The sequence below is a fragment of the Otolemur garnettii genome, unplaced genomic scaffold, assembly GCF_000181295.1.
Source record: "Otolemur garnettii isolate 467f Iridium unplaced genomic scaffold, OtoGar3 scaffold00190, whole genome shotgun sequence".
NCBI classification, from domain to species: Eukaryota; Metazoa; Chordata; class Mammalia; order Primates; family Galagidae; genus Otolemur; species Otolemur garnettii.
The window spans coordinates 855,301-866,878 of record NW_003852585.1 but is presented as its reverse complement, the minus strand read 5'-3'; the positions used below and the strand labels follow the sequence as shown (position 1 = coordinate 866,878).

At 39.5% G+C, this 11,578-nt stretch overlaps 1 protein-coding gene across 2 annotated transcripts in view; it reads right to left on the bottom strand.

The window, feature by feature from the left end:
* Positions 1-11,578, bottom strand: part of GABRA3 (gamma-aminobutyric acid type A receptor alpha3 subunit) — a 232,001-nt gene that overhangs the window by 28,965 nt on the left and 191,458 nt on the right. For both annotated transcript variants that reach the window (XM_003800932.2, XM_023507580.1), the window contains one exon: positions 9,335-9,478. In XM_003800932.2, the coding sequence (XP_003800980.1) occupies positions 9,335-9,478 (144 nt within the window). The remainder of the gene's footprint in view (positions 1-9,334; positions 9,479-11,578) is intronic.

The window sequence follows — 11,578 nt, the reverse complement described above, 5'->3', positions numbered from 1 at the left end:
GAAATTTTACTCCAAAATATTACTCCGTGGAATAAAGAGTATTTGTAACTATAGGCCCTTGGAGATCAACATGCCCTTAGAAGTGTCTTTGCTTCTATCAGCATAACCAGACTAGACCTATCAAAAGAACAATCAACTTCTCTTCCCCTCCCTACTATTTCACTATATTGCAGAAAAGAAAATCAAGACTGTTAACCAGACTTTGTCCTAATCATTTTAAACATCATACCTGTCTCTCGGGTCAATTTATAACTCAATCTATTTCTCCCCATCTATTCATTCTCCCAAGTATCTATTCATCTTCCCTAGCAACAGAATTACCTATAGTCCTCACCTCTCTCTCCCCTCTAAAAGGGAGGGTATAAAAATATCAGGCTCCCACTAGGATACTGAGTAAGCACTCTGTGATGCTCCCTATGAATATGGCAAATAAACCTCTTCACCTTATTAATCTGCCTTAATTGTGAGTTGATCTTTTGGGGGAAAGAGGAAGTTTCCCCTTACCCCCACAGTTCAACAACTGCTCACAGATGTTGAGGAATTTCATTCATTTGTTTAATACATGTTTGAATATGGAGCAAAGAGCAGAAGGCTTCTGCTTGGAGCAACTTTATACTGAGGCCTGACAGCATTTGGAGAGAGATCCTGTCATACCAAATAGAACATCCATGGATTTTGAGGCCTTTACCTGGCCCAGCTTCCCATGCATATACTGGAGCCTGTGTGAAGGAGAACAGTCACAATAAAATCAATATATGTATGTGTGACCCACTAATGTTCCTATAGTACCTAAATTAATAGGTATAAAATGGGATGTAGCGAAACATCTCCCTCCCACATGTGTCCCCAAATCACCCATCTCATTTCTCCTCCCTTTAGGTAACTAAAGGTAATAGCATCTGTTGTATCTTCCCAGAAATATTATGCATATGTCTATATATTATATTTTATATATGCTAGTTTCAAAAGTAGTTGAACATATTTATCTATGATAATTAAGATAATGTATTATAGACAAAGAATAGAGAACAAAGAAAGAGAATAATAAATCCAGACACGGACTTAAGTGTACATGAGTACATGTGTATATACACATATGAATTTAGTATATGATAACAGCAGCATTTCAGATCAATCAGGAAAGACTAGATTATTCATTAATTGTTATCAGTACAATAGGATACAATAGTGTAAACCACAACAAATTCCAGATACGTTTGAGAAATAATTTTTTTTTTTTTTGAGACAGAGTCTCACTATTTCACCCTTGGTAGAGTGCCATGTTGTCACAGCTCACCGTAACTTCAAATTCTTGGGCTTAAACAATTCTCTTGCTTTAGCCTCTCAAGTAGCTGGGACTAGAGGTGCCTGCCACAATGCCCGGCTATTTTTTTGTTGTAATTGTCATTGTTGTTTAGCAGGCCCAGGCTAGGTTTGAACCCACCAGTCTTGGTGCATGTGGCTGGCAACATAACCACTGTGCTATGGGCACCAAGCCAGAAATAAATTCTTTTAAATAGAAACAATGATAGTCTTAAAATATGTAGATAAAATGTCAGGACTTCTAGTTCATAATAACAGACTAAGCACACACATTTACTTCCTTTCTCTTACTCCATTATGTGCCAGCAAAAACAGTAAAATCAAATAAACCTAAAAGTAAGGAGGCAACTACAGAGATATCAGTGAATGAAAGAACTCAACAAAATTGTGGAATTTAAAACCCCCCACCAGTAGAGGGAGCCAAACAGCGAAGCAAGCCTCAACAGGGATGGGAGGCAAATGAGGCTCAGCTGACCAGGGAGGTTCCCTGTCAGCTGCACACAGAGAAGACCCAAACCTGGAGGCAACAGAGATAATTGGGGAGGATGTTTTCAAAAAGGTGGACAGAAAATATGGATGGTAACTGAAGATCTGTGCAGAGAACAGCTGCTAGCTCTACCTCTATAGGCACAATGACTGTAACAAGATATTTACCATCACAGCCTTAGGAAACATAACCAGAGTTCCTTTTTCTAGAAGATATTAAAGGGTTTCTGAATAAAAAAAAAAACCTAGGGTAATTTAAGTGGGTGGTAGATCCCTAGGGAAGAAACGTGATACCAACAAAGGACAATATTTACACCATGATAATAATACAAGTTAGTGTCCCTTGCTGGTTTTCAACTTTTAAAATCAATGTATACAGAAAGTACTAAAGACTTAATCATAGGTATAAAATTGTATTACTTTCTTATCATTGGTACTTTAACAAATTACCATAAACTCAGTAGCATAATACACAACAAATGTATATTCTTATACTTCTGGAGGTCAGAAGTCTAACATGGATTTCACTGTGCTAAAATCAGTGTGTGGGTGGGGCTGTATTCTTTTCTGGTAGCTTTAGAGAAGAACACATTTCCTTGCCTTTTCCAGCTTCTGGACGCTACCTGCATTTCTTGGCTTGTGGCCTCCTTTTTCATCTTTAAAACCAACAGAAACATAGAACATCTTTTATAAGGACATTCATGGTTACATTGGGCCCACGTGGATGATCCAAGACAATTTCTTTACTTTCAAATCAGCTGATCAGGAACATTACCTCCCCCTTGCCATGTAAGCTACCATACATGTGCTCACAGGTCTGGGGGAGTAAAATGTGGACATAATTGGAGGCCATTATTCTGCCTACCACAAGAAATAAATGCACGTTTTACTCTGTTTTGACAATGAAAGCAAATTTTAGCTGGCAGAAGTGGAAAAAAAGATGAGGTTATGATGATAGAAGGGTTGATAGAACAAGAAGTACAAGTAACTATTCTATCCAGCTCTTGAAGACTTGGAAAGAGCAGGCGGAGGGAAAAACAGGTAAGGGATAATCCAAGTAAGCTAAGTACTCATATGCTTCAGAGTAGGAATCTATATTTTATCTCTACATGTATATCAACTGAATAGATGATAAGGTTAATACATTTGGAAAGGAGAGTTTTATTTCTCAAAATGAGTTTCAGCTTGCAAGGTGGTATTCTGGAAGGCTAAGAAGCTATAGCCTTGGGTGAAGCTGAGAGCATGTATTTCCAGGGAGGGACAACGGGAACAGGAGTTTATGCTGAGCAGAGTGACCTAACATACTAATTTAACAAGCAATAAAAAGAGTCATGACTATCCATGAAAGGAGAAACATGTCCTGGCAATTGAGCTTTATGCCCCTTCATAGGTCTCATGCACAAAAATGGTCACCCTCTTGTGTTGATAGGTGAAGCAGAGAACATAAGAAGCCCTTACTGTGTATACACATACTCTGTAGTCTGGTTAGAACCACTCCATGGTTAACAAGGCATGTCTGACCTCCCCTCATGACCAGGAACTCAATTTTAAGATTTCCCTAGAGCAGTGGTTCTCAACCTTCCTAATGCCACATCCCTTTAACACAGTTCCTGTGAGTTGTGACCTACAGGTTGAGAACTGCTGCTCTAGATGTTTGTTCAGTAGGTGGGGAGCTTAGGACTTTATTTTTATTCCTCAGGTAAAAATAAATAAATAGTGATATAAGCTTATTATATAGAATGGGAGAGACCCAGAAGTAAAACATAAGTGGTTAAAATGGGAAAGGCTACTTTTCAGTATAAACCTTTCTATGATTTGACTGTTTTCTTTTTCTCTCCTTTCTTTTTTCCCCTTCTTTCCTTCCTCCTTTCCCTTCCTTGCTCCCTCCAAAGGAAAGTAAAATAGGAGAAGTTCATGTTGTGATTATGAGTGTAGACTCTGGAGCCAGATTGCCACCCTTGTTTCCAAATGCCAATCTACCACTTATCAACTGTGTGACCATGGGAAAATTAATCTGTCTAAACCTTGATTTCCTTATCTACCAACCTGGGATAATAACACTGCTCACCTCAGAGTGTTGTTCAAAGTTCAAATGAGTTAATACATGTCCTCAGGGCAACGAGTGGAACATACTACATGCTAAAAAATGGATCATTGTTAATTCACCATCGTGTCTATATATCACTTCGATCAATAGTAAGAAAAAAATGACATCATCCTCTGGAATTTGCAAGGGCGGTCATGACAAAGCACCGCAGACTGAATGAATAGAAACAAAACAAATGTATTGTCTTCTAGTTTCAGAGGCTAGGAGTCTTTTTATTTTTATTGTTTGGATTCACTGATGGTGCAAAGACTTAGGTTACATTGATTGTGTTTGTTAGGTCGAGAGGGTTGGAGTCTTAAACTGCAGTGTCAGCAGGGCCATGCCCCCTCAGAAACATGCAGGGAAATCCTTTGCCTCTTCCGAGCTTCAAGTTCTTTGCTGGTGATCTTTGGCTTTATTTCACTTAGAAGTATCCACCACCCCAAACTCTGCCTTCATGTTCACATGCTGTTCTCTGTGTGTGCATGCACATGCATGTGTGTATGTGTGTGTATGTGTGAGAGAGAGAGAGACCAAATTCCTCCCTTTAATAAGGATATCAGTTACATTGTTATATTGGATTAGGGCCCTCCCTATTACAATTATGACTTAATCTTAAACAATGACATTTGCAACTATGCTATTCTCAAGTAAGGTCACGTTCTGAGGTGCTGGGGGTTAGGACTTCAACATCTTTTCAGAGGACACAGTTCAACCCATAATAGCTGTGTTGCCAAGGGTGAGGGAAAACCTGCATGCTCATACACTGATAATGGGAGTGTGAATTGTTTAACCTTTCAGAATAGTGGTTTGTCAATATGTATTAACAATTTTTAACTGTGTCTACTTTCTGAAATAGCAATCTTAATATTCTGTCTGTATCCTAAGCAGATAATTACACAGGAGAAAAATATTATATGAAAAAGGAGGATCTTCACAGTTTTTTTTTTTTATAGCGTTAAACCACAGAACATAATAGCAGGTAATTGGTTAAACAGGTTGTGATTCATATACATGAGGACACTACAAATAAAGATATTATTTCACTAAGTTTCATGATGAGATGCTGCACTTCCCAGTAACATCATAAATTACATCAATATCAAGAATGTTCTGGCTTTACGGGAAGGCTGTTTACTTTTAATTTTTGTTAATTTAAAATAACCAAAACAGGTAACGATGAATGTGTATGCATTCTAATTGGTAACATATTGTTAGTAAATTCTGTGTCCATTTTATTTTGATCCAGTACGTTTAGTGATATGAAAGTGTGTTTAGAATATAAAATTAAATAAGAAACAGCTTATAAAATGGCATCAATATTATTCCTGTTTATAAATGGTTCCATTTATACAAAACTATTTATATAAAATATGAAAATGGAACCTTCTTGAATACCAAAATGTACAATAATCAGTTAATGTACCAAAATATTATAAGAAGACTGTTCTAGATGGTGGAATCAAAGAGTATTTTAATTTCCAATATTTACCCCTTTGCATATTTCTAATTTCCCCATCCTGAACATGTATTGTCCATGTGATAAAGATGAAACAAACACTGCTCTAAACCAAATGCAAAGGGAGCTGGCTGCTCGGGTAACCAATGATTGATTTCAAGAGATAATGCCAGGCAGCAGTGCCCAGGAGGGACAGGGAGGTGAGGAGAGAGGACAGAGGCAGAGAGCTCTTTCCCTAGGGGTAGAAATCCCAGCAGGGGAGGAGACAGGCCTGCAGCCTTGATTTTAATCTCTTCCCCCGGCCTCCCACAAAGGAGTGGGGAAGGGAGCAGAGTACAGTGGGTACTCTTAGGGCCTGATCAGAAAGAGAGATCAGAGCAGTAGCTGCAGGGCAACAGCAGTGTGGTGGAGCAGCTCCCCTGGAAGTAGGATGCTAGCTAACTTCTCTGTTCTAACGCTTACGGGACTGAAAGAGCTCAGAAATTTCACCTCAAAATATGACTCCTCGGTATAATATTTTGAATTAAAAACCATTCCAAAAAAAAAAAAGCATTGAAGGCAAGGGGGTGTTCCCTCTATTTGCATAAATAAAACTGACCAATCAAAAGGTCAGAAGAACAACCAAGTGCCCATCAACCCAGAAATGAATTACCAAACTATGGAATATGTATACTGTGAAATATTATTCAGCTGTACACAAGATGAAGACTTTACATCTTTTGTATTTACCTGGATGGAACTGAAACACATCCTCCTTAGTAAAGTATCACAGGAATGGAAAAGCAAGTATCCAACGTATTCAATACTAATATGAAAAACCAATAGATAAACAACTACGTGCCCAAAAGAGAGAAAAACAAAATTAAATTCAAGTGAAGGCGAGAAGGGAGGGATATTGGTGTGCCCTCACCTAATGTGCACACTGTAAGGGTATATAGCACACCCCCCTGGTGCAGGGCTTAACTACAACCTGAACTTTGCCTAACAAATGCAAACAATGTAACCTAATCATTTGAACCCTGGTATCAATCCGAAATTTAAAAAAGCACAATTAACTTCCCTTCCTCTCCCTGTTATCTCAATATGGTGTAGAAAACAAAATCAAGAATGCAACTGGACCTGGCTTAAATCATTTGAATATAATACCTGTCCCTCAGATTAATTAATTAACAAAGAGGATCATTTACAAGTCAATCTGTTTCCCCCACCCATTTGTCCTCCCTAGCACCATAAGTCACCCCTAAATAGAATTACCTGAACTCCTCATTTCCTCTTTCTCTCCAAAAAGATAGGTGTAAAAATGTCTGGATTTCATTAGGGTATTGGGTAATCACTCTGTGATTCTCCCCGTGCACCTGGTAAATAAACCTTTCTCTTATTAATCTGCCATAAGTATGAGTTGATGTTTCAGAGAACTTTTAGGGTATAGGGAAAGTTTCCCTTTGCCCTATAAGGCATAGTAAGACAGATGAAGGACAGGAGGTCATTTGAGGCCTGCGGACACCTGTCTCACTGCTTGAGGTGGCAGAACCAGTGACCAGGTTGGGAGACTTTCACCACCCTCCCAACCCCACCGCCAATCTGGCTGCAGAGAGATGGATCTGCGGAGAGAATGAAATAGCCCAAAGGACAAGGACAATGCCCTGCTCACAGGCTCAAATCCAGCGCCAGGCAACCTCTACTGCTTCCTCCAAGGCTGGCCTCATGGCCTCAGCAGCCAACTCTTCCCCCAGGGGAGGGAGGAGACTCTTCAGACTCAGGCCAGGCACGCCCTGCCTGCCTGTGCTGCCCAGCCTGGTCCTGCTGTTGAGATCTGCCAGCCGTGACCCCAGAGCCCCAGCTGAGAAGAGCATCCCCAGCACCCCTTCTGCAGTCCTACACTCACTATACTTATTCCTTTGATGTCTTATTCTGAACAGTTTGCAGCTTCCCCAACAGGCTGTGCTCTCTCCTGTCTTTGAACTTTTGACACCTTTCCTCACACTCATCCCAGATCTCTAAACCGTGTTCATTTTTCAAATCCATTTCAAAGGCTGCTCTTTTTCCAGGTATGCTGTCCTGGTCCTAGGGTGGAGGGAGAACAGGGGGCATTCAAGATGACATATAGTGACATGGGAACAAACAGCTTATGAACAAAAGAGCACACCAATATCCTTCATTTATAAGAGTGATTTCACAGAGACACTATGAAAGTTCATGTTGAAAGCTCCCATCATTTCATAGCAAAAAATGTTACATGACATACGGTGCCCAGTCTATATTGCATTTTGACAAATACCCTGAGGTTAGTTGGGATTCAGGGTACCTTCTGCCTCAGTTCAGGTGAACTGATCAGTTTCTAAAGGGGCAGAGCTGAAGGATGTAGAATTCAAGTCTCTGGTTCCATTTGTTAATATCCAATGATAGCCATTGATAAGACCCGGCAGGTTTTGCCAAACTAGCTTTGTTCTGAGGTAGGTGTTGAGGGGTGCTAACATAGCTACACACAGACACTTTCCCCTCCTCCATCCCCTTTTCTCTTCTGAAGACAAAGATAGAAAGGATCTGGCTAGTCTCACCCCCCAGAAGTTCATACAAAAAGACCCTAACCTTCCAGGCAAGCTGTGGCATGTGCCCACCCCTGTATAGCTCCATATAAAAGTGGTCTCTAACTGCCCCTGGGGCACAGATGCCACCTTTGCACTGCCCAGGCAGATCACCCCTCCCCTTTCAATAAACCTGGCCTGAACATCTCTGCAGCCCCATCCCTGGGCACTAACATTTACACCTTTCAATAGATTATCCATTTAAGAAAACAGTTCCATAGCTACTCCTTGGATCTCTGGGTGTGTACCTAACCTTTCCTGAGGTGTGCCACCTCAGCATTGTCTTTATTAAGGAAATGAGTTGAGGAAATGTCGTGATAAAACCTTTAGGATCAAATTTCATCTCTTCCCCCCCAGCATGGCCTCCCTCTGCTTTCCCTTTTCTGCTCTAATTGTTAGAGGTTGAGAGTTCACTTCTGAGCTGTTCAGTGGACTGGCTCCATTCATCCAGCAGAACTAGCAAGTTCGGCTGAGTCAAAGGAAGAGCAGGATACTGGAGGAGTGTGCAAATGAGGCAGCTGGGACGCCAGTGTAGCAAAGAAAGAAGTGTAATTTTTATTTTAAGTAAAGCATAGATAAGAATTTTATTTAAAGAAAAGCATAGATAAGCATAGACTTTACCAGGAGAGTGGGAAAGGGTCCTCCTTATAAGTGAGAGGAGATCTCTCACAGAGGCAATACTCACTAATACTTTCATCCCAATTCCTCCTATTCATCTGTAAGAATTCCTATTGCTTCCTCTTAGGCTTCCAGAGGTGCTGTCCTAGTTCCACTGGGTGTGAATTACCTCAGTTGTCACATAAATCCAAATTTCGTTATTCTGTATCAATAATTATTGACTGTTTTTTTTTTTACTAGTGATGGTATGGTCTGTTAGTCTTGTGATGTTTGTAGCATTACAATGTGCATTGTTCTGTGATAGGGATCCTTATCTTTGTTTTATGGGGGGATCATTTAGGGCTTAGAGGTCATGGCTCACAGGCTAGAAGTTCTATTTTCCAGGAACAGCACATGCTTGGTTAACTAAGTCACACTCTCAAAATTCCTCCTTTTCCCTTCAGGTCCCTTTCCACTTTCTTGTCTAGAAAGAATTCTCTCCTATCTCCCTGTAGCCTTTTTAACCTCCTTCCATACTAATCATTAATCACCTTGATCTTCTGCCCCCACTCCCCAAGAGACAGCAGAGGATAATGGTTAAGGCAGGACGATGGTCTTGGAAGCCAATCTGCCTGGGATCAGATTCTGGTTCTGTCATTGTGTAACTGCAACATGGGGCAAATTACCGAACTTCAGTTTCCTCATGATACCTTTGTTCCAATATTTTTAAAATATTATATAAGTTATAAACACCTAGAACAGTGACTGGAATGTGGGTTAAATAAAATAAGTAAGTACCTGTGCTAGAACGGATTATCTCAGTCCCAACAACATGGCCCAGCAGGTCATACTGGTTCAGGCGGGAGCCGTCCTGTGCCACTTCCACAGACTTGTTCTTCCCAAGAGTCCAAGAATAAACTACTTCAGCTGTTGTATAGGCATCTAAGGCAGAGAAGAGTCAACAAGAAGTCGAAGGGAAAGGAGAATGAGTATCCTCAATACTAAACTCAAATCGGATTTAAATGGAACTTCTGTCCTCTAAGAGTTCTTGATATATGTTCTGTCTTCAACTGAAGTCCATCCATACATCCATATATCTAATCAACATTCATTGAATAACTACTATAGTATATGCTGAGTAAACAGAAATGAAATTAACCCAAAGAAGTCTTTTTCTTCAGTGACAGTCTTCTAAACATCCAATAAACCTTTCCTTCTCTTGAAGGGTAGATAGTAGAGGCAGGCGGAAAAATAGCTAACGATATTATCTTGTACAAATGTTACAAACTCGGATGCCTGCAGGAGATTGAGAGAGACATTAAATTTTTTTTTCTTGACAAAGTATTATTTTGTCACCCTTTGTCATAATTCACAGCAACCTTAAACTCTTGGGCTCAAGCTGTTCTCTTGCCTCAGCCTCCTGAGTAGCTGGGACTAGAGGTGCCTACCACTACACCCAGCTATTTTTTCGAGGCAGGGTTCTGCTCTTGGTCAGGCTGATCTCCAACTTGTGAGCTCAAGCAATCCACCTGCCTTTGGCCTACCAGAGTGCTAGGATTACCAGTGTGAGCCAGGAAACCCAGCCCTCGAGAGGTAACTTAAATGAACAAATCAAGCTAATTGTAAGAAAAATAAACTACCGAAAAAGTTATGCAATTTTATTTAATTAAAGTGTGAGCATATGAGATAATAAAGCAAAAGTTCATACTAGTGATACTTTACACTAAAAATGAAAAATATTCAAATTAAAAGTAACAATAATCAATGATTATAATTTCCCTTCATAACTTATTTGTTATTTTGATGTGCACATCAGACACCTAACATATTTTCTTCTGCACCAAAGTTAATGTAAAGTCTTATGTTTGGAATTCTAGCGCCAAAGTACAAAATTTTATAGGTTAACTTTAACAGGGTGTATAAGTAAGGAAAATAGTATTTAACAAATACTGATAAATGCTGTGAAGAACATGAAAGGGAGAATGAGGTGAGTAATTTACTTTTAGTCAGTATCTTAAAGAAATGAGTTGATTCTTCTCCAGACATGATTGAATCTGTATAGTGGATTTTACATTTGAGCTAAGTATCTTGTCTTCCCTCAGGCACCTGGATTCATAAAATGAAGCTGGCCATCATGCTATACACCCCTTTTCCTCTAATTTTGAACTGTCTGTTGTTCAAGCCATTTGGGGGGTGAGGGAATGGCAATTACTATGCTCATAAAATTCTCTTTTTAAGCCTTATAATACAAAGCAAATAATTCTTGGTGGATCTGCTAATGAACAAATGTAAAGTCTGAATCCCTGTAAAACTTTGCACATTGGATGCACATTTTAACAAGTCTAATTGACAACTACTCACAGGTACTAATTGTGATCTTCTTATGTTATACTTTTTAAGATTTTTTTCCACAAACCTAAGTAAACCAATTCTCGGTATGCTTATAATGGGTAACATGCCCCCCAAATTCTTCAGTCATGGCAAAATTCTTATAGACATCATTAAATATATACATAACTTTATAGCATTTTTTTGTATTTACACTCTCGTAAGCTGCAAAAGAAAATGTCACATGAAATTTAACTTTTTCATGTAATTTGCCCTGTATATGGTCTCAGTCATTTCAATACACTGACATCTATGCTTCTAGTTTGACAAATAATTCCAACTGTAATTAATAGATACCTTTTAAAAATTTGGCATCAATAAAACATTTTGATTATTGAAACTCACAATTATATTTTCCAGCAACAACATTTTGTGTATGTATTCAAACACAAAACCTGTTGAACTTTAGGTATTTTTAAGATTTTTTTTTTTTTGAGACAGAGTCTCACTTTGTCACCCTCAGTTGAGTGCTCTGGCATCACAGCTCACAGCAACCTCAAACTCTTGGGCTCAAACAATTCTCTTGCCTCAGCCTCCCAAGCAGCTGGGACTACAGGTGCCCACCACAACACCCAGCTATTTTTTTTGGTTGCAGTTGTCATTGTTATTTAGCAGGTCTAGGCCGGGCTTGAACCTGCCAGGTTGAGTGTATGT